At 61.7% G+C, this 21,001-nt stretch overlaps 4 protein-coding genes across 10 annotated transcripts; 2 read left to right on the top strand and 2 right to left on the bottom strand.

Annotated features, from left to right (window-relative positions):
• Positions 1–407: 407 nt before the first annotated feature.
• LOC125345304 (cysteine-rich tail protein 1-like) lies at positions 408–3,939 on the bottom strand. Of its 3 annotated transcripts, none has more exons than XM_048337530.1 (2): positions 3,819–3,939; positions 408–1,148 (listed from the first exon to the last, which is right to left on the bottom strand). In XM_048337530.1, the coding sequence occupies exons 1-2, from the start codon at positions 3,937–3,939 to the stop codon at positions 661–663; spliced, it is 609 nt and encodes a 202-aa protein (XP_048193487.1). In that variant the 3' UTR covers positions 408–660. The 3 variants fall into 3 exon arrangements, with proteins under 3 accessions (XP_048193487.1, XP_048193489.1, XP_048193490.1); XM_048337532.1 differs by lacking the exon at positions 3,819–3,939 and adding an exon at positions 1,456–1,805 and having other exon boundaries at positions 408–1,171; XM_048337533.1 differs by lacking the exon at positions 3,819–3,939 and adding an exon at positions 1,456–1,805.
• Positions 3,930–5,344, top strand: LOC125345303 (RING finger protein 208). Its single transcript, XM_048337529.1, has 2 exons — positions 3,930–4,054; positions 4,284–5,344. Exon 2 carries the CDS (start codon positions 4,339–4,341, stop codon positions 5,134–5,136), a length of 798 nt encoding a protein of 265 aa, XP_048193486.1. The 5' UTR covers positions 3,930–4,054; positions 4,284–4,338; the 3' UTR covers positions 5,137–5,344.
• Positions 5,345–8,350: 3,006 nt separating this feature from the next.
• LOC125345299 (NADPH-dependent diflavin oxidoreductase 1-like) lies at positions 8,351–16,352 on the bottom strand. 5 transcript variants are annotated; one of them, XM_048337521.1, is made up of 15 exons: positions 16,344–16,352; positions 15,946–16,082; positions 15,400–15,477; positions 12,913–13,010; positions 11,654–11,752; positions 11,453–11,554; positions 11,141–11,350; positions 10,773–10,894; positions 10,454–10,674; positions 9,799–9,906; positions 9,517–9,631; positions 9,236–9,382; positions 9,020–9,138; positions 8,852–8,946; positions 8,351–8,766 (listed from the first exon to the last, which is right to left on the bottom strand). In XM_048337521.1, the coding sequence occupies exons 2-15, from the start codon at positions 16,078–16,080 to the stop codon at positions 8,622–8,624; spliced, it is 1,794 nt and encodes a 597-aa protein (XP_048193478.1). In that variant the 5' UTR covers positions 16,081–16,082; positions 16,344–16,352; the 3' UTR covers positions 8,351–8,621. The 5 variants fall into 5 exon arrangements, with proteins under 5 accessions (XP_048193478.1, XP_048193477.1, XP_048193479.1 ...); XM_048337520.1 differs by lacking the exon at positions 16,344–16,352 and having other exon boundaries at positions 15,400–15,428; positions 15,946–16,153; XM_048337522.1 differs by lacking the exon at positions 16,344–16,352 and having other exon boundaries at positions 12,913–13,065; positions 15,946–15,968.
• Positions 16,321–17,643, top strand: LOC125345305 (transmembrane protein 203). Its single transcript, XM_048337534.1, has one exon. It carries the CDS (start codon positions 16,396–16,398, stop codon positions 16,804–16,806), a length of 411 nt encoding a protein of 136 aa, XP_048193491.1. The 5' UTR covers positions 16,321–16,395; the 3' UTR covers positions 16,807–17,643.
• The last annotated feature ends 3,358 nt before the right edge of the window (positions 17,644–21,001 follow it).

Genomic DNA, 21,001 nt, shown 5'->3' with positions numbered 1-21,001 from the left:
CACTCCCTGAAACCTGCCAGCCCCAGCCCCACCCACCACCACGGTCCTGCCAACCTGACCCTCCTCCCAGAGGCGTTCCTGGGGCCTCCCCTGGACCATGCATGGCATCTTCCTGCCATGTGGTTGGGGGTTGTGCGGCTCAGCCCTAGGGAATGCAGGGAAGCCTGGCCGGGCGGTGGGCGTAGTCCCGCTTACGAGCCTCTGGGCAGACCTGAGACCTGAAGAGCAGTGTCAGCCAATGTGGCGATCACAAGCAGTGGCTTTCCCTTTACTGGAAGATCTCCCAGCAGCAGGGAGCTTGTTGGAGGTGTGTGTGTGTGTGTGTGTGTGTGTGTGTGTAGGGCAGGTGATGTTGTTCAGCCCGGGACCCCCTCCCAGAGGGGCCACCCGCAAAGAAGTCACTGGCACAAAGCTCACCCAGCTTTATTGCCTAGGCCTTGCAGGATGTGCTCAAGGGTGTCCCCGTGGCCACTACCATGGACAGTGCCGGGGGACTGTGGTCCAAGGGCCCCCAGCTGAGCTCCAGCCTCCCCACTGCGCAGAGGCCCCCATCCAGGCCAGGAAGTCAGGAAGTGAGGGCGCCCGCGGCCACGTCTGCTCCTAACGCGCCGCACACCGTGGCCCCCGAGCAGAGGCCTGGGTCCCGGACGAGGGGGCAGGCTAGGAGACGACACAGCAGCAGCTGTGGCAGCGGCAGAATCTTGGGCAGTGGCAGCAGGAACAGCAAGGGCAGCAGCAGCAGTGATGGGCGATGTCGTCACCGCGCCCCACGGGTGGCGTGCCGGCGTAGGTCAGTCCTGACGGGCGCTGGCCACTGCCGTAGGGGTTGCAGGGCTGGTGCCGGGGGGCCAGCTGACTCTGGTCAGGGGCAGCTCCCTTGGCCCCTTTGGCTCCTTTGGCCCCCTTGGCCCCTTTCGGCTCTGGAGCCTCAGTGGGCTGCAGGAGGCGGGCCGGTTCTGGGGCACAGGCCCCGGTGGGCAGAGGCTGCGTCTCAGAGGATGACGAGGAAGGGGCCTCCTGTAACTGCTGCCCCAGGTCAGGCCGCAGCTGAGCCCGGGGGATGCTGATATGTGTGTAAGGGTTCTTGACGACCATCTCGTGGGGGTCCATGATCCAGCTGCAGGTGTGGGCAGAGGAGCAGGTCGGGACTGGAGGGAAGGGAGAGTGCCACCTGAGAGCCAAGAAAGAACCTCTCTAGAAGATGCCTGCCTTGTCCAGCGGCACCTCCCAGGCACGGTGGCCTTGCGTGTGGAGACGCCAGTCCCGAGCGGAAGGCTCAAGTCCCGGACCCGAGGGGCTGGGCCCTGGTGCCAGCTGCCAAGTGTCCTGGCACTCTGCTGGCCCTGGGCTAAGGCTGGGAACGAGGTGGGGGGGACACAGCTGAGCTGGTCCGGGGCAGCGAAGGTGGCCTGGGGTCTCCCTAAGCTCAGGCCGGTCCCGGCGGTCAGGACTCACCTGCGGTGGCGCCAGCAGGAGTAGCAACCTGTCTTCCCAGTGCTCCAGCTCGGGTCCCAGTGCCTGTGCCTGGCAGCCGCCTTTTCCCTCCTAAGGAGGAGGTGGGGCTCTGGGGTGGAGCTAAAAGATGGGGTTCCAGAGATCCCAAGAGGCCCCAGCAACTGGAGCACAGCAGCACGCCCCCTGCCTCAGAGGGGTGGGGACCAGGCTCGGGGCTCTGAGGGGCCCTGGCCAACCCGGGGTGACTCAGCCGCGACGCATCCGAAGCACGCCGCGGACCCACCCGGGAGGCGGCCCGGGTCACGGGTCAGACCGCGGATCCCCGGGCCTGTGGGTGACTGGGGTCCCGGCTCCGGGAGAGCTCGGGCCCGGGGGCACCCCGCCCCTTCCGAGGGAGCGCGGGGCCCCCGGACGCAGACCCAGGGGCGTCCGTGGCTCGGTCCTCAGATGACTTCTTTCCCTCGGTGGGCCGGGGGCCGACTCCCCCCCTCTCGGGCCCGGCACCCCCATCCCGCGGCTCGGGCTCCCCGCGTCCGCGGGCCGTGCGGTCGGCGAGCGGGACCAAACCGGACGTGGCCCGAAGGCCGGGGTGACCGAGCGGCCGGGGCGGGGCCGGGCAGACCGGCCCAGACACCGGCGCCGGCGGCTCAGCACGCGGGGCGACCCAGGTCGGGGGACCCGGAACTCCGGGAGCGGAGGGACGCTCTGCGCAGGCGCCGGGCGCCCCGTCCGCCCCGGCCCCGCCCCCACGGAGAGGCCGAGGCCGGCGCATGCGCCACCCCGGCCCGGGCGGCCGGAGGAGACTTGGTTCCCCAGAAGCCTCCGCGCTCCGGGGATTCCCCAAAGACCCGGCTCGGATCCACGGCCTGGGCCGCGCGGCCCCGAGCGGAGGGGCGGGGCCCGGGCAGGGGGCGGGGCCCCGGGCAGGGGGCGGGGCCGGCGGGCAGGTGCCTCGCGCGGCGCCGGGGGCCCCGGGGCGGTGGGGCGCCGCCCGGAAGGCCAGCTCCAGGCCCTGCTCCGCCGCCCCTCGTGCCGGGCCAGCCCAGGTGTGGGCCTGGAGCCCCACGGACCCTGAAGCCTGACCTCGGGTGTCGTGCGCGGCAGCGCGTCCCCGCGGCCCGGGCCTCCCGGGGGCCGGGACTGTCGGGGTCGCGCCCGGAGCCCCGTGCTGGCCGCAGAGACGGCGGGGCGCGGGGCGGCTCCCCGGAGCTGCCCGCACCCGGGCCCACGGCCTCGCAGCTGCCCCGAGCGAGCTCTGCCTTCCCCTCGGGGCCGGGGCCGGCCAGGCCGGGGTGGAGGAGGAAGCCGAAAGGAATGGGGCCTCTGAGGGGTGGGGCCAGGTTGGCACACCACCGTGTGACCCGGGTGCACGTGCCGACCCGACCGCCGGGGTGCCGGGAGGGCCGCCCCGCCCGCCCCGCCCACCCCGCCCGGGCGGGCCTCGAGCCCTCGGCGTGCGCTGCCCCCTCGGCGCGCCCCTCCGCGCCCCCCGGGGGGCCCACTCCACTCCGCGGGTAGCTGCTAGGTCCCGGCGGGGCCCTCCGCGTCGACCCTGGCCTCTCCGAGCCTGCTAATTCTGGGCACCGTGTGGGCGCGCCGCGAGCGGGAGGACCCGGCATTCCCGCCCGGGGCGCCGGCCGGGGGGTCCAAGGGGGAGCGCCGGCACCCCTCTTTATTCGGGCCCCCGTCCCGGGTCACCTCCCTCGCAGAGCTGGGGGTTCGGCCGGGACTCGGCGTCAGACAGGAGGGAGGGGGCACGGGGGGGGCGCCGCGGGGTCCCGACCCAGCCCTCGGGGAGGGCGCCCCCCCGGCGGGCGCCCGCGCCGGAGCGGATCCCGGGGCGGCCGAGGCTGGCCCCGCCCCACGGACCCCGCGCGGGTCCCCAGACGGGGGGTGGCGCTGCGGGCGCGGGCGGGCGCCGCGCGCACTGCGGTCCCCGTGCCTCCGCCGCAGAGCGCGCCACGCTCCGCACGCACCTGCCGCCGCCGCCGCCGCCGCGCCGAGCCCCGCGCCCCGCGCCCCGCGCCCCGCACTCGCGCCCGCGCCCCGGGGAGCCGCCCGCGCTCGCCCTCGCCCGAGGTCGCCGCCGGAGCCGCCGGGCCCAGGCGCCAGCGCCGCGTCCGGGCCTGCCTCGGAGACGGCCGCCTCTGCGGCGGCGGGCCGGGGCCGCCAGGCTGGGGCAGGTGAGCGGGGAAGGGCGGGGAAGGGCGGGGGCGGCCGCGGGCGGGCCCGGGGAGGCGCGCGGCCCGCGCGGAGGTCGGGGTCAGAGGTCGGCCGGCCCTTTGTGCGGGGCGCGGGCGGGGGCGCGGGCGGGCGCGCGGGGGCGCGGGCGGGCCGGGCGCGGCCCTCACGCCGTCTCTCACCTGCAGCTCGGGCCTGGTGTAGGCCTCTCCTCTGCCGCGGCCGCGGAGCCCGCAGCCCGCCTCCCCCTGCGGCCAGGGCTCGGGCTAGCTGCCTTCCCTGGGCGCCCTGTCCTGGAGCCATGGGGCCCACCTAGCCCCTGCCTGTCCAGATGCCCCGGCCCCGGGGCTGCTGACCTCGGCGGCCGGAGGAAGCCCCTCCACGCCCCCTCGCCGGCCTCAGCCGATAGAGACCCTGGGTGAGAGCCCCAGCCCCGGACCGCCTCCCACACCCCCGTGCCCGCGCCTGCCCCCGCCTCCCCCGCCCCTTCCCCCTCCTCCCAAGGCTGGATCGGAGAAGTCACCGTGGCCACTGGGGAGGGGGCCGCCCCCCCAGCCGCCACCGGCCGCCCCGAGCAGCCCACGGGGCAGCCGGGGGCCCCACCAGGCCTGGCAGGACCAGGATGCTGCCCCCTCTCTCCCCCCCAGGCCCCACCCAGCACCTCCACCTGCAAGACCGTCCAGTCTGACTGGAGACAGCCGAATGCCGGCTGACCCTGGGCCCGAGGTGGGCAGTGGCTGGCCGGGCCTCCTCATGTCCTGCCTGAAGGGCCCCCATGTCATCCTCAAGATGGAGGCCATGAAGATCGTCCACCCCGAGAAGTTCCCTGAGCTCCCCGCGGCCGCCCCTTGCTTCCCACCTGCGCCCCGGCCCACTCCCACCCTGGCCCCCAAGCGAGCCTGGCCCTCAGACACGGAGATCATTGTCAACCAGGCCTGTGGGGGAGACATGCCTGCCTTGGAAGGGGTGCCTCACACTCCACCCATGCCACGGGGGCCGCGCAAAGGTAGCTCGGAGCTGGGCTTTCCCCGAGGGGCGCCGGCAGACGAGGTCATTGTGAACCAGTACGTGATCCGGCCTGGCCCTGCCGCCTCGGCCGCGCCTTCACCGGGGGCGGCGGGGGCCGGCGAGCCCCTGGAGTGCCCCACCTGCGGGCACACGTACAACGTCACCCAGCGGCGACCTCGCGTGCTGTCCTGCCTGCACTCTGTGTGTGAGCAGTGCCTGCAGATCCTCTACGAATCTTGCCCCAAGTACAAGTTCATCTCCTGTCCCACCTGCCGGCGGGAGACTGTACTCTTCACTGACTATGGACTGGCTGCACTGGCCGTCAACACATCCATCTTGAGCCGCCTGCCACCCGAAGCACTGACCGGCCCCTCCGGAGGCCAGTGGGGGGGAGAGCCCGAGGGCAGCTGCTACCAGACCTTCCGGCAGTACTGCGGGGCTGCGTGCACCTGCCATGTGCGGAACCCGCTGTCCGCCTGCTCCATCATGTAGCATCCACCTGCCCGCTACCGACCACCGGCCCTCGCTCGATGCTTCTTCAGGGACCCAGCCATGCCCCGTTGCCCACTGACCCTCCCTCTCCCACCGTGGCTTCTGGCCCTACCCTGCGTGGCACTGTCGCTGCAACCAACTCTGCCATTAAAACTCTTTGCCAAAGTTTGCACCCGTGACCTGGACTGAAGCTTGCTCCTGTGGGCTGTGCCGTGGCATAGGCCTAGGGTGGGTGCCCGGGACTACAGTCCAGACAGGGTCAAGCCTGGAGCCACCAAGGGGAGGCACAGCTCTGCCCGTCGTGGGCAAGCTGGGCAGACCTCGCCACTCAGGAGACCTGGGGTTGGCAAGTTCCAGGGCTGCTAGTGTGTGCAGAGCCAGCCTGGCTGGGAAGATGGCCTGGGGGGGTGGCGGCTGCACCGCATGAGGGCACCCAGCTGGTGTTCTCCAGGCCCGCCTGGTCCTGAGTACCCCTAGGGGCCTCCCAGGGAGGCATGAGGATGCCCCTGGGGCAGTCTGAGCAGCGTTTTGCAGGTGGCTGAGAGGGCAGGGGTACAAGGCCCTCGGGGGCAGCACTTTTGCAGACAGATGTGGCGGAGACTGCCCGGGTGAGGCAGCGGCGGTCTCAGTGAGGACAGTCACTAACCATGGATTGACACTGTTTATTGCAAGCCACGACTCGTGCTTGGCACAGCACTCGGCACGCAGCTCCCCAACTCCTATACCCATCACCGAAAGGCTGGTAGGCTCACGCCTGTGATCCTAGCCACTCGGATCTGAGGATTGTGGTTCGCCCAGGTAGGAAAGCCCGTGAGACACTTTAGCTCCAGTGAGCCACCAGAAAACCAGAAGTAGAGCTGTGGTTCCAAGTGGTACAGCGCTAGCCTTGAGCAAAAAAGCTCAGGGGCAGCGCCCAGACCTGAATTCAAGCCCCCTGACTGACAAAAAAGAAGCTGTTAGGTGGGTTCCACCTTTCTCTGTCCTTCAGATGGGGTCCCAGGCTCAGTGGTATACAGTTGTCCGGGCGGTTGGGACAGGGCTGGGACTCCCAGGGCCTGCCTGGGGAGGCCCTTGCAGCAGAGGCCCGGCGCTGTGGGCTGACCCCCTTGGTCCCGGCCCAGGTGGGGTGAGGAGTCCAGAGGGACGGGTGCAGGCTGAGCATGTGCAGCGAAGGCACCTCCTGCCGGCTGTCTAGGCCTTCAGGGACGTGCCAGTTTGGGTGTCTGCAATACAGGGTGGGGGCCCTGCAGCCCGCCCTCTCCAGGGAACAGACCCACAGCTGGAGTGTGCCTCAGAAGGGGGAGGTGTGGCCCCGTGTCTGCCCGTGGCCTTTCTCAGCCCGTGTCCTTGGGCTTGGCTGGGTCAGGCTCCCGAGCCCCGGTTTTAGGTTCGGAGACGGCAGGCTGGGTTTGAGCTTGGGCCTCTCGGCCTGGCCAGCAGGCGCCCGGCTTCCAGGGCCACTGTGGGCTTCACTCAGCGGGCCGCGCGGTCTAAGAGCACGAAGAGCACCCCCAGCAGCACGAGCGGCGTGAAGAGGAGCAGCAGCCCCAACAACTCCAGTGCCAGCAGGCCCAGCAGTGCCAGGCGGCGGGCACAGGGCCCACGCTCCCGCAGCGCCCACAGCCAGGTGCCCAGGCGGGGCGGGCAGGGCAGAAGGGGCAGGCATCCGCGGCCACCCACAGGCCCGGCCAGGAAGCGCAGGCGGTAGCGCTGCTCTAGGGCGGCCCAGGGCCCCGGGCCCCGGGGAGGGGGGGGGGAGGCGGGAGGGGGTGGTGGAGGCTGAGGCCCATCAGCCTGAAGCAGCTCCTCCTGCAGGCGGCAGATCTCCCACTCCAGCATGGGTGTCTTCTGTCGGCACAGAGGGCAGCACACGCGGCCCAGGTGAGCCCCGGGAGCCGCGCCCAGCAGCCGGTGCAGGCAGCCCGTGCATAAGCCATGGCCGCAGTGGAGCCGTGCCTGCTGGCGCTCCCTGGGCCCGTAGGACTCGGTGCAGATGGGGCACTCCCCCACCCCAGGGTCCTCCTCTTCATCCAGCTCCTCCGAGGCCGTCGGGGACCCAGCGCCACCCTCATCTTTGTCCCCCAGCAGAGGCTCGCTGTCTGGAGTCCCGGAGCCCCGGGGAGCCCCAAGGTCATCCCCTGCACTTGCCGTAAGGCGGCACAGTGGGTCCAGGCACGTGGGGCTCGGAGAGGCCCACGGAGGGCTGCCAGGTGCAGAGCCAGGGCACACGGTGAGACCCCCAGTGCCGAAATCGGGGGGCTCGGGGGGGTGGCTGGGAGTGTGAGGGTGAGGGTGGCCCCCGGGGGCCGGGCCGCGTGCAGGCTCCACCCACCACTCGCTGGAGCACTGACCTCCAGCTGCTCCTCCGGACGCCCTGGCCCCACTGGAAGCAAACTTCATCTGGGCCCTGACAGGTGGCTTGCCAGCGCTTGCCCAGAGCCTCTGTCTCCTGGTTTGCGCCGTGGCGTCCCCAGCAGGATCTAGGGGGAGTCTGACTGTGGTCACGTAAAATCCTGGTGTGGACAACTGACCAGAGGGCCGCTCCTCAACCCTGCCGATCAACAAATGACCTGCCAGACTCCTCCAACAGGGTTTCCGCTGGTAGATGAGGCAGAGGCCCTGCCCAGGGGTGGGGCCAGGGACACCACGCCCCCTCCACAGGAACAGGACGGCCGGCCCCAGCCCCTGGCCAGGACCTTCCCGCGGGCGAGCGCCCCTCTCTGGCTGCACTCTGCCTGGGGCTCCGCTGAGCTGTTTTCAAGATTAAGCTAGTTCCAGTGGGCCAAGGTGTTAGGGTTGGACAAGTGCAGCAGAGCTCAGGCAAAGGCAGCTGGAAATGGTACAGCAGAGGTGCCCACCTGTGTGTACCAGGTGTGGGAGTCATCCCCCCCCTCCTCCCCCTGCCCAGCACTAAGAAGAGCTCATCAGGAAAAGCAAAGAGTCGTGCCTAGAGACCATGTTTACTGAGGCGTCTGGGATCAGGGGAAGGGCTTGGCTCCGCCTCTTCCTGGTGTTCAGGAAGCTGGACTTCTAGCGGCCTCCCACCAGGCTGAGCCCTGAGGGTGCTGAGGTGAAGGAACATCCCGGTCCCTGCCTGCTGAAGTAGTAGCTGGAGAATCCCCGGGGCAGAGGGAGGCGGTGCGGCCTGCACAGAACCCAATGTCCAGACCCCCGTGACCAGGATGGAAGGTCGGGACACACACACACACACGCACGCACGCACACACACAGTGGGGCAGGGCAAGGTGGACTAAAGGGCAAACCGAGGTGTAGGCCACAGTGGGGTCAGGGCTGTGGGACCCCAAGTCCCCTCGGACTCCAGCTATTGCAGGGAGTGTCCTCTGGTGGGGCCTACAGCCACACCCTGGGTCTGATGACGGATCTGGAATCAGACAGGGCCCGAGGGGGATGACGGCCACCTGCCAGAGGCTTCCTTTAGAACCCTGACGCGGTCCCCAGGGAAGCCTTAGGGCTGGCAGGGGTCCTCAGGCCCAGGTCTCCGTCTGGAAGTGCAGCGTCCGCTGGAGCCTGGCAAGGTAGGTGGCTGCGTCAGATTCAGAGAGCCCGCCATGCTCCTGGAAGATGGATGTCAGGGCTTCCGTGATGTCCACTGGGATGCGCTTAGCGTTGCTAGAGGGGCAGGTTGCAGAGAGCTCAGCCGTGCCTGGACACCAGTGTGCTGGGCCCGGCCCGTGCCACACTAGACCTGGCTCACCCTGTGAGGTAGAAGTAGGCTCCGTGGCGGTCCAGCAGCTCCCAGATGAGTGGGCCCAGCTCCCGGAGCCGGTGCTGCACGTAAACCTTCCGGTCCTGTGGGGGGCAGCGGCTGAGTTAGGGCTTTCCCCTCGCGGTCCTGCCCGGGGCCCCGAGCACACGCACGCACCTGTTCCCTGGAGAAGGCAGTGACCACCGTCAGGCAGCCCCTCTCCTCCAGCTCCCGCCACTCGGCCTCCCAGTAGAAGTCTTGGTCTCGATGGCGGCAGCCGAAGAACAAGAAGTTTCCTGGGGATGCAGTGTGGCCTCCGGTCTGGATGCCGCCCTCTGGGGCTTGGCCAGGGCAGCCCCAGCAGCACCCCTGCCCCAGGACCCCTGTCCTCACCAGTCCAGCCTCGGGCCACCCGCTCCTGGATGGCCGCTCGGAACGCGGCCACGCCCGTGCCGGGCCCCACCATGATCACAGGTGTCTCTGGCTCCTCTGGGAAGGCCAGGCCCCCAGGCCGCACCCACAGGGGCACCCGGACAGGTCCTGCAGCAGGGGCAGATGTCGTGAAGGGGCCCGAGGAGGCTCCGGCAGGGGTGTGGGGAAGGGTGGGAACCTTGGGATGAAACCCCATTCTGTGTGGGTGGTTCCAGGACGGCCCTCTCGGAAGCAGGAGTCACCTTGCGCGGGGTCCAGGGACGCCAGCCAGGAGGAGCAGAGGCCCCGGCGGGGCTCTTTGAGGCGAGTCTGGTACTGTACCACGGCCACGAGAATCTGCAACCTCATGGGATGAACCTGGGGGAAGGTGAGTGCCCTGCCTTTCGCGGCCACTGCTGCCCGCCCCCCCCCCACCCGCGGCAGATAGCCTTCGATGGCCAGACTGCTCCTGCTCAGAGGGAGGGCCCTGCCTGTACACACCCACTTTCCCACGGTCTATCCTCATCCGCCCCCAGCGCCCTCACCAGCAGGGAGGAGGCAATGGAGAAGGCCCGTGGCCGGATCTGTGGGATGAGGTCCAACAGGTACTCCAGGGGGATGGCGCCCGCAGTGTGAGGGAAGTCACAGAGCACCTGGGCAGAAGGGGCGAGTGTGTGTGAATGCAGCACGCCGTGGCTCAGGGCCTTGCATGACCTGCCTGTCACGTGGCACGCCGTGGCTCAGGGTGCCGTGTGTGCGTACCTGCTACGTGGCACGCCGTGGCTCAGGGTGCCGTGTGTGCGCACCTGCCACGTGGCACGCCGTGGCTCAGGGTGCCGTGTGTGCGCACCTGCTACGTGGCACGCCGTGGGTCAGGGTGCCGTGTGTGCGTACCTGCCACGTGGCACGCCGTGGCTCAGGGTGCCGTGTGTGCGCACCTGCTACGTGGCACGCCGTGGCTCAGGGTGCCGTGTGTGCGCACCTGCTACGTGGCACGCCGTGGGTCAGGGTGCCGTGTGTGCGCACCTGCTACGTGGCACGCCGTGGGTCAGGGTGCCGTGTGTGCGTACCTGCCACGTGGCACGCCGTGGGTCAGGGTGCCGTGTGTGCGTACCTGCTACGTGGCACGCCGTGGTGTACCTGCCACGTGGCACGCCGTGGCTCAGGGTCCTGCGCCTGCCTGCCTGCTTTGTAGCTCACCTCCAGGATGGTCCTGCGGGGCCTGCTGCAATACTCGCAGAGCTCCTCCTGGCCTTGGGCAGAACTGAACTCCAGAAGTTTCTCCCGCTCCAGCCCATGTGGGGAGAGGCAGGCCAGGAGCTCAAAGAAGGACCGGCGAGGCACACTGGCAATGTCCAGGTAGTGGGAGACAAGGTGCTGCACTGAACAGGGCCGGGGCAGTCCTGGTGGGCAGGGGGTGCCTGCAGGGGCAAGCGGAGGGTCCGGTAGGCAGAGACGTCAGGGGGGATGTGGGGGTAGACCCAGCACCACCCTGAGGGCCGGCCTGGCCCCCGCTCACCTGGCTCCCGAGGCTGCAGCACAAAGCTCTGGCTGGGGTCCAGGCCCAGCACCTGGCAGAACTGCTGAACGTGAGCAGCCGAGTTTGAGGGCTGGATCAGCACCACATCACCAGCAGAAAAGCTGTGGAAAGCCCAGGATTGTGGGCTGGGGTGGGACTGGGGGGAGGGGGGTACAGTCCGGGACTGGCGAGCCGACGACAGAGGAAGAAGGTTGATGTCCGCGGGGGGCTGGTAATCCTCAAACCCAGAGGCCCCTCACCGCCCCCAGCTTTGGTGGATTCTGCTCAACCCCAGGTGCACTGCCTATCCCCTGCTCTCACCCCACCCCACCCACCCGCGGGACAGAAGCTGTGCTAGGCTCCCTCACCTGATGCGGGAGCCTGTGATATCAAACTCGATCAGCCGAACATCCTGGAAGTGTGAGGGGCCAGTGACCCTCTGGTTAGCAACCATGGGTGCCAGGAAGGGCTGCGACTCTGATGGGGGGTCCTGAGGGTCTGGGCTGGTGATGAGCAGCTCCTGGGAGCTTCTGCTGGGGGACTCTCGGGGGAACTGGAAAATGAACTTGGAAGGCAAGCTGTGGAGAGGCGCGGAGGTCAGGTGTGGGCCTCCTCCTGTCCTTGAGAGGGGATCGGGGAGCAGCCCCTACGTTTGGCACTGACCCCAGCCTCGCACTCACGGTACTCCAGGGGGGATCATGGCCAGGTGGCGGGGCACCGGATACAGCCCCAACACCTTTTCCCACAGGTCTCCCAGCCAGGGGTCGATGGCCGCATCAGGTCTGGGGAGAGCACAGGCCCTGGATGAGTATGGAACTGCTCCTCTGCTAGTAACAGCTAAGGAGAGGGTGCCAGGGAGGGGCACCGGTGCCTGTACGCACCCCAGCTCGTGCTGGTCATCACCCAGGCACACAGGCAGGAGGGGGCTGCCCCCTAGCTGCAGCAGTCGGCGGTGCAGCTTCTTGGCCACAAAGTTGAACCTGTAGGGACAGAGGCAGAGCCCAGGTGAGGCAGGCGGGGCAGCCTCGTCTCCCCAGGGGTCCTCCACCACACTCTGGGGGACACAGCGGGGGACAAGCACCAAGTTCCCAGACGGCAGGGAGGGAGGCTGCGCGGAAACCCACACGTGTCCCCGTTCCTCTACCAATGCCCATCCCCTAGCAGGGGCTGGAGCTGACTGCCCTTCAGGACTTGGGTGAGGTGGTGTCCTGGGCGATTCCCTTCTCCCTGGTCTTGAAACAGCGCCCCCTGCAGAGACTGCTGGCAGCCAGGACCCCTCCCACCCCCCAGACTTGTGTGCACACAGCCCGGTGGAATGAAGTCATGGGACCATCTATTTCCCGCCTTCTGCTATCTCTATCTAAAGCGCTCAAGATGGCGGACATAGTTTGAGGGGCACTGGAAAGGGGCCCAGTGCTGAGTGGCCATGGGCCCCCTTGGACAGGTGACGTCTTTGGACACAAGTCCCTCATTATCTCCCCAGGAATGATGCAGAGGTGCACTACTTTCTTAGGGACCTGCCTTTTTATCATGAAAACCCTGAGCAGCAGCGTGTCCCTGCCAGGAATGGCGTCTAGGATAGGTAGGAGAGAACATCTCTCCTTTCAAGTTGTAAACATCTCACAGTTGTACCTGGGCAGGGGATAGCCTCAGGCCGATCTGACATTTGTCTTGTGTTGGGATCAGGTGCAGCTGGCTGGAGCCTTGCCCTGCTCTGGGTTCTCTTGTGGCATTCTGCCACCTTGCCCCCTCCCCAATCTTGTCTTCCTCTATTGTGATATTGTGAGGACCAGAAGGTTCACGGGAGACTGGTTTTTGTTGTTGTTTTTTAATGTGCCAATACTGGAGCATAAACTCAGGTTCTTGTACTCTCAGTTGGCTTTTTTATTCAAGGCTGGTGCTCTACCACTTGAGTCACAGCTCCACTTCCAGAGTTTTGGTGGTTAACTGGAGGTAAGTCTTAGGGACTTTCCTGCCAGGCTGGCTTTGGACTGAAATCCTCAGATATCAGCCTTCTGGGTAGCTAGGATTGTGGGTATGACCCACCAGCACCTGGCCCATGGAGCCCACAAATTGACCCTGAGAACTGTCTCTGTCTGGCCAAGTATTGGGCCAGCATGCCCACCTGCCCCCTACTTACTTGGCATATGAAGAGTCCCCGAGGCCAAGAACAGCAAAGTCCATCTGACAGAGGGAGGTTGATGGCAGGTTCTTCCGGAATATGAACCTCCAGAAGTTCTGCGGCCACAGTAAACTAAATCAGGTCTCCCAGCTCAGGCTGGCACTATGATATCTGTGGCAGGAATGGAGGGAGGGTCTTGGGAGAGGGAGAGGGAGAGGACCAAGTGGGAAGCAGACAGGACAGAACTGTCTGACAAAAATAATGCCCCCTCCCCCCATACACCTGTGCTAGTATTGGGACTTGAACTCTTGCTTAGGTTTTTCACTCACGGCTGATGTCCTAGCACTGAGCCACACCTCTAGCCCACCAGTTTTACTAGTTACTTGGAGATAAAAGTCTGAGGTTTTTCTGCCTGACCTCAGATCTCAGCATCTCAGCTTTCTAAGCACCTAGGATTATAGAGGTGAGCCACTTGTGGAAGTACCTGTTCTCTCTCCCTTACTCAGCCCCACACTTTCCCATTGCTACCGCTCTGTTCTAACCTCTGTTTCCCTTCATCCACCTTCATGTGGTACCTCCCTGTCTGAGAACCCCACAGTGGCAAGATCCAGACCTCCACACAGCGCCCTCGCTCTACATTCTTCAGTCTTCTGCCAGCTCCGTCTCCTCTAGTATTTAATATGCTAGATCCTTCCCATCATATAAACCCCTTTGTTGTGACTGCCCAGACATTCTCAGAAGATCCTCTCCGCTCACTGGCTGATTCCCCGCGATCTGGCTTGTCACAGGCCACTGGAACTTCTCTCCCTCACCATCACTAGCAATCCCAGAGACACATCACAGGTCTCGTTTGGTTTCTGTGCAGCTTTGATGGCAGGACCTATTTTATAAAAACCTGTTTCCCTAGGGTAATCTTAGGGAAGGGGCACTCTCCTCACTGTCTGGCCATGGCCATGCTGGACAGAAGTCCTAGGGGAGGCTGGGACTTCCTCACATCTCTGTATTCTGCATCATCAACTCCTGTCTCAGGACCATCCTGGAGTTCAAGACCTGCTTGCATCTCCTTCTCCTGCATGTCTCTACAAGTTTGCTCTAAGGAGTTCGCTCCCTTTCTGTTTTGGCTCCAGAGTTCCAAGTCCACATTGTGGTGGTCTTCTAGGAGGTAAGGGTTATCTTCTAGACAACAACCCCCCCCCCCACACTTTTGTGTTGGTATTGGGGATGGAACTCAGAGCCTCTTGCTCTCCCTTAGTTGTTTTTTTGTTTTTTGTTTTTTTCTTCTTCTCAAGGCTCACTCTTTACCATTTGAGCCACACTTCCACTTCCAGCTTTTGCTGGTTAATTAGAAGTAAGAGCCTCTTGGACTTGTCAGCCCAGGCTGGCTTTGTTTTGTTTTGTTTTTTGCCAGTCCTGGGCCTTGGACTCAGGGCCTGAGCACTGTCCCTGGCTTCTTTTTGCTCAAGGCTAGCACTCTGCCACTTGAGCCACAGCACCACTTCTGGCCATTTTCTGTATATGTGGTGCTGGGGAATCCAACCCAGGGCCTCATGTATATGAGGCAGGCACTCTTGCCACTAGGCCATATCCCCAGCCCCGCCCAGGCTGGCTTTGAATCAAGCACCTCAGATTTCAGCATCCTGAGTAGCTGGGTTATAGGCGTGAGCTACTGGTTTGATTCCATTGATCCCACTGATCACACATCCTGTCGATTCCGCCTTCTTGGCCTCTCTAGAATGTGTCTGCTTTGCTCTGTATTCTGCTCCCATCCCAGATCAGACCCCCTGTACCTCATACCTGTATTTGTATCTCCTGGACTTACTGTTTTGCCTCCCTGCCCTCCAAACAGGTGGTGGTCTTGTTAGAATGTAGTGTGACTGTGCCTCTCCACACAGTTTCTAAGGCCTTCATCTCAAGCCCATCCGTCTCACTGTAGCTGCCCAGGCTCTTTGTAATAGCTTGGATGCCTGCTTTTTGTTCACTTCCTTCTAGCATTCTGAATTGCTTTCCACTCTTCATAAGCAAGGCTGTTCTTTTCTGCACAGGTTTCTCCTCTTCCCTGTCTAGACCCCACTCCTCTTCAGGTGTCAACCAATGCTCCTTCCTTCTAGAAGTTCGACTTGAGTTTCTGTTAGTGGGAACTGCGTGAGGGCACAAGTGTGGCTACTGAGCTGATGGCTGGTCACTAAACTGTGCCAGAAAAATAATATGTATTTTGAAGAATAAAGTTCCCTGACTGTCGCACAACCAAGGGAGTCAGTCACACAAAACTCAGACCAGATTCCTACATAAGTCTGGAAAGACACAAATAGCCAAAATGTAGAACAAGGCTATTTGGTGGCTGAGAAAAGTTTCTTAAAGAAGTTAACCGCAGCTCCCAGCTCAAAGATACCCTCTCAAAGCCACTTCTAACATGCAGAACATACTCAAAGGCAGCTATTTATTGTGCGTCTAGGACTCCCCAACGAAAGTGGGGTGCAGGTGCGGGAGCCACATCAAGAGCCTTACCTTCATGTTGTCAGGCGGGTCTCCTTGGCCTGTAGTCGCACACACAAATATCACCAGGGGCTCCCTAATGAGATTCGCCTCAACAAAAAGACAGGTGTAAGGCCTCCTGCTGGCGCGAGCTGCATCCTCCCAAACCGGGCCCACCCCCAGCTCTTCAACTCCACCCTCGTGCCAAGCCGCTCCTTTCCCCAGGTCAGCCAGGCACCCGGGGTCGCGGCCAGACCAGGGGGCCGGCGTGGGGGCGCGCATGCGCACACTGGTGGCAGAGGCAGCAAAAGCTCTAACTTCCCAAGCCCAAATCCAAGCGGCTGCCCGGTTCCCACTCTAGTTCATCCACATCTCTTTGCACGTGTGTCTCTCAGGTTAACCTATCTGAGCCAGTGTCCGCATCTGAGGAAAGAACATGGTGGTATTCTCACTCTCGTTATGTGGCACCCTAGTGACCTCGGAGGCTGTGTGTGTGTGCGTGTGCGTGAGTGCGCGTGTGTGTGCGGGTGCGCGTGCGTGCGCGTGTGTCTCCGAGCGCAGGCCCCCCCCCGGCCTTACCACCGCGTACGAGTCCAGCGCCTGCACGCGGCAGTCCACTCTGCGGCGCCGGGCCTCGCGGCCCAGCCTCTCCGCCACGTCCTGCGCCGTGCCGGTCTGGCTGCCGAAGAGCGCCAGGAGCTGCGGGCTCGACATGGCTGGGGCGCGCCGCCGCCGCCTTCCGCCTTCCGCCGCCGGCCGGAAGTGACGCCATCGGGCCGCGTCGGCGGGGAATGGCGTTCCGGCGCGGCGGGCGCCCGCAGGCTTCCGGTGCTGGGTGCCTGGCCCGGGCCGCGGGGTGGACGGCGCGCCGGGGCCGGGGCCGGGGCCGGGGCCGAGGCCGGGGCCGGGGCCGAGGCCGAGCGGGGCCGCTGGCCGCCCCGCGCTCTCCGCGGCCGCAGCCGGCGCCCGGCGGGCACCCGGGCAGCGGGGCGTCCGCCGCCGGGCCGAGGCCCGCGCGCCGCCGGCGCGATGCTCTTCTCGCTGCGGGAGCTGGTGCAGTGGCTGGGCTTCGCCACCTTCGAGATCTTCGTCCACCTGCTGGCGCTGCTGGTGTTCTCCGTGCTGCTGGCGCTGCGAGTGGACGGCCTGGCCCCGGGCCTCTCCTGGTGGAATGTGTTCGTGCCCTTTTTCGCCGCGGATGGCCTCAGCACCTACTTCACCACGATCGTGTCCGTGCGCCTCTTCCAGGACGGCGAGAAGCGGTTGGCCGTGCTGCGCCTCTTCTGGGTCCTCACAGTACTTAGCCTCAAGTTTGTCTTCGAGATGCTGTTGTGCCAGAAGCTGGTGGATCAGACTCAAGACCTCTGGTTTGGCCTGATCACGTCTCCGGTGTTTATTCTCCTGCAGCTGCTCATGATCCGTGCCTGCCGCGTCAACTAGCCTCTCTCCGGGGCCTGGGAAGGGCTGCCGCCTCGGGCCCCACCGGAGGAGAGGTCTTGATCTGAAGGCAGTACCTCACTGCCCAGCTGAGCGATCACTTTTCTCTCCCTGCCAGTCACTTCTGAGGAGCGGGAGCAGCCTCCATCCATGCGACTTATTTCCTGTTATTCATGCTTTGAGTAGTTAATCCTGAACTGAGATCCTGAGAGGGGTCCCAGGAAAAACAGCCCTGAACTCTTGACATTGGAACTCGCATATTGGCAACCTCCCCTAACGGGCTCTGAGCATTTTCTATAGGTCTTGGGGAAGCACTCCTTTGCGGAGGTCATAAACCTGGACTCAGGGATTTTTGTCTTGCCAGCAGCACTGATCTAATGGCTTACAGCCTATCCACGCAGGCCAGACTTTCTTAGATGGTTGAGGTCTGAATATCCGAAGTAGTTACCATCTTCTCCACTGTGCCATGGAAGAGAATGGCTCTGTCTTCATCCTGGCCCAGAGAGAGACGGAAGGAAGCTGAATAGGTTATAATAAGGACCCTACCTGGGTATCTGCCACCTGAGAAAATAGCTTTGGTATCAGGCATTGCTTGGCTTCCTATCTCAGTAGACTGCAGTTTCCCAAGCTTCTACCACCACTTTATAAGCAAATTTAGGCTTCTCTTAAGAGACTAGAGACAGAAATAGGTGCTTTGATGCACAAGGGCCTGGAGACCTACAAATGGGAGCTTGTGGACAGCCCAGGTTTGTTGGCCTGAGGTCTTTAGCTTGAGGCCAGTTAGGTGCCAAATGAGACCATTTGCTGAGATGAAAATAAAATAAGAATGTTTTCCTGAAATGACTGGTCATGTCTCTGCTTCTCAAAAGTTTGAATGAGGTGAATACTGACGTACTCTCTGCTTTGTGGAGGAACTGGGTTTAGAATTGAGGTGGTAGGTCAACCAGAAAATGTGCCTAGAGCATAAAGTGTATTGTTTCTTACTTTAGGATGTGGTAACTTGCTTTACCCTCTCACCCCCAGGTAGGGGACAAAGGTCTAGGCTACAGTTGAGACCTGGATACTTTTCATGACTTCTTTCCAGTGTGCCTGAGCTAGGGACCTCTGAGGCATAGGAATGGCAGACAATGGCCTGAGGCCTGTTTCTGTAATTTAGTGTTGTTTTTTTTTAGGCTGAGGAGCCTTTTGCTTGTCTGTTGGCTCTCTGCTTTTGGCAGTCCTGGAAATTGATCCTAGGATCTCCCTTTCACTCTACCACTTGAATCCCACCCCCTCCTTTTTTTCAGGGTGGGGGGGGCAGTTGTGGGGCTTGAACTAAGGGTCTGGGTGCTGTCCCTGAGCTTTTGTGCTCAAGGCTAATGCTCTACCACTTTGGGCTCCACTTTTTTTTTCTGGTGTTGTTTGGAGATAAGAATCTCATGGACTTTCCTGCCTGGGCTGGCCTTTACCTGGGATCCTCAAATCTCAGCCTCCTGGGTAGCTAGTATTACAGGCATGAGCCCCTAGTCCTTGGCACCCTTTTTGTTTGTTTTGTGTTTTGCTTGTTAAGACAGGGTCTGATTATGAAGCCCAGGCTGGTCTTAAATTTTCAGTCGTCATGCCTCAACCTCCTAAGTGCTGGAGTTACGCAAGCACATCCAACATCTGAGGCCTGTATGGGTATGACCCATGAACTAAGGATGGTTGTGACTTTCTTTTTTGTTGTTGGTGGTACTGGGGTTTGAATTCAATGTCTCATGCTTTCCAAGAAGGTGTTTTACTGCTGAGCCACGGTTCCAGCCACTTTTTTGCCAGTCCTGGGGCTTGAACTCAGGGCCTGAGCACTGTCTCTGGCTTTTTTTTCCCCCTCAAGGCTAGCACTCTGCCACTTGAGCCACAGCGCCACTTCTGGCTTTTTCAATATATGTGGTGCTGAGGAATCGAACCCAGGGCTTCATGTATATGAGGCAAGCACTTTACCACTAGGCCCTATTCCCAGCCCTCCAGCCTCTTTTTTTGCACTGATTATTATTTTGTTTTTGTCTGGAACTAGGGTTTGAACTCAGAGCCTCTTGCTCACTGAGCTTGCTTGCCCAGCAGATATTCTACCAGTTGAGCTATGCCTCCAGCCCAGCTTTTTGCTGGTAATTTTGGAGATGAAGTCTTGAAGACTTTTCTGCCTGAGTTGGCTTTGAACTGTGGTACTCTGATCTCAGCCTCTTGAGTAGCTAGGATTACAATCATAGGGCACTGGCACTTATACTGGTTGTTATACTGGTTGTTTCTGAGATAGGGTCTCACTTCCTGCCTGGGCCACTTGAATATGGTTCTGTTATTTATATTTATTTCCCATCGTGGAGCTTTAACTCAGGGCTGGGTTCTGTCCTTGAGCTTTATTTATTTTTCCTGCAGGGTAGCACTCTGTCACTTGAGCCACATCTCACTTCTAACTTTTTGGTGGCTAATTGGAGATAAGAGTCTTATGGACTTCCCTGCCCAGTTTGGCTTCAAACTGTGATCCTAGATCTCAGCCTCCAGAGCATTTAGGATTATAGAGGCTTGAGCCACTGGTGCCTAGTTCAAATATCTGTTATAAACAACAACAACAAAAAGCAAAGGTTAGCTGGCACAGTGGCTCAAGCCTCTTATCTTAGCTACCCACAGTAGCTAGTGTAGGTGAAGATTGAGAAGATCAAGGTTCAAGGCCAGCCTAGGCAAACTGTTATTGCGACCCCATCTCAGTAAGCAAGACATGGTGGTACTTGCTTGTATCCTTGCTACAAAAGAAGTCTTAGCGGGGCTGGAAGTGTGGCTTAGCTGTAGAGTGCTTGCCTAGCATTCATGAAGCCCTAGGTTCAATTCCTCAGCACCACATAAACAGAAAAAGCCAGAAGTGGCGCTGTGGCTCAAGTGGTAGAGTGCTAGCCTTGAGCAAAAAGAAGTCAGAGACAGTGACAGGGCCCTGAGTTCAAGCTCCAGAACTGGCAAAAAAAAAAAAAAAAGTCCTAGGAAGATTGTAATCCGAGGCTGGCCCAAAGCAAAAAAAAAAAAAAAAAAAAAAGTTTTTCCTGAAAAATAATGGAAGCAAAGAGACTGGAGGTGTGACTGAGATGTTAGAGCACCTGCCTGCCAAGCCTGAGGCCTTGAGCTGAAAACACCAAAACAAAAACAAAAGGTGAATGGGCTGGGCACTGGGTGGCTTAAGCCTGTAATCCTAGCTCTTCAGGAGCCTGAGACCTGAAGAATTGGATTTTGTATCCAGCCTGGGCAGAACAGTCTGAGAGACTCCATATCTAATTAACCAGCAACAATGAGCTACAGCCACATAAGTACTTAAGGCCTTGAGTTTAAAACCTGGTACTGGCACATTTGCACACCCACCCACATACCCACATAAAGGTGAATGTGTGATACAAGCGTGGCATGCAGAGTGCAGGGTCCCTCCATCTCAGCAGCTCTTTCGGCTGGGTCTTTATTGTAGCTGTAGGAAGGACTGTCCTGATGTAGGTCATTAGCAGAACACTCCTTCAGCCCATTGGATGCCACTTCCACACTTCACTTACTACAACACAAAGTTTATCTCATCATTGCCAAATGCTCTGGGGAACAAAATTTTCCTGGTTGAGCTGGGTGTAGTGGCTTAAGCCTGTAGTCCTAGCTATTCAGACCGTTGACCTCTGTGGACTGAGGTTCAAAGCCAGCCCTGGCAGGAAAGTCCATGAGACTATCTCCAATTAACCACCACACACACCACCCAAAAAGAGCCAGAGGTGGAGGTGTGGCTCAAGTAGTAGAATGCTAGCCTGGAGTAAAAAAAAAAAAAAAAAATCTTAGGGACAGAGTCCAGGTCCTGAGTTCGAGGCCCAGGATTGGCACACACACAACACAACTGTCCCTGTTGGAAAACACTAGGCTAAAGCCTTAAGTGGCTGGCTGGCTGGCTGGTTGTGAGCAGGTGTGTTGACCTCTGCTCCAGCTCAGCAGCTTGGCCAGTGGAGTTAACTTTGTCCCCTTTGTCTGGGATGATATTCTGTCAGCTAAACCTTTGAGATACTGAATTGAGATCACTTGCTTAGGTTGCTTTTTTTTTTTTTTGGTATCAGGGTTTGATTGCAGGGGCTGACCTACGGCCATTGGAGCCACACCTCCATCCTGGCTTTTTTCTGGCTATTTTGGAAATGGACTTTTCTGTTTCCGCTGGCCTTAAGCCATGACCCTC

Source organism: Perognathus longimembris, unplaced genomic scaffold (assembly GCF_023159225.1).
Source record: "Perognathus longimembris pacificus isolate PPM17 unplaced genomic scaffold, ASM2315922v1 HiC_scaffold_5472, whole genome shotgun sequence".
Classification (NCBI taxonomy): Eukaryota; Metazoa; Chordata; class Mammalia; order Rodentia; family Heteromyidae; genus Perognathus; species Perognathus longimembris.
Note: the sequence above shows the minus strand (reverse complement) of the source record. Positions and strands in the feature narration are given on the sequence as shown.

Excerpts from the sequence above, each read along its gene's own strand:
- LOC125345304 (XM_048337530.1), bottom strand. The coding sequence starts at position 3,939 with ATGGCTCCAGGACAGGGCGCCCAGGGAAGGCAGCTAGCCCGAGCCCTG. Across the intron at positions 1,149-3,818 it reads ACACCAGGCCCGAGCTGCAG|TCCCGACCTGCTCCTCTGCC; the intron begins GTGAGAGACGGC and ends CCTTCCCTCCAG.
- LOC125345303 (XM_048337529.1), top strand. The coding sequence starts at position 4,339 with ATGCCGGCTGACCCTGGGCCCGAGGTGGGCAGTGGCTGGCCGGGCCTC.
- LOC125345299 (XM_048337519.1), bottom strand. The coding sequence starts at position 15,648 with ATGCGCGCCCCCACGCCGGCCCCCTGGTCTGGCCGCGACCCCGGGTGC. Across the intron at positions 11,555-11,653 it reads GATGACCAGCACGAGCTGGG|ACCTGATGCGGCCATCGACC; the intron begins GTGCGTACAGGC and ends TGCTCTCCCCAG. Across the intron at positions 9,632-9,798 it reads CCATTGCCTCCTCCCTGCTG|GTTCATCCCATGAGGTTGCA; the intron begins GTGAGGGCGCTG and ends ACCTTCCCCCAG.
- LOC125345305 (XM_048337534.1), top strand. The coding sequence starts at position 16,396 with ATGCTCTTCTCGCTGCGGGAGCTGGTGCAGTGGCTGGGCTTCGCCACC.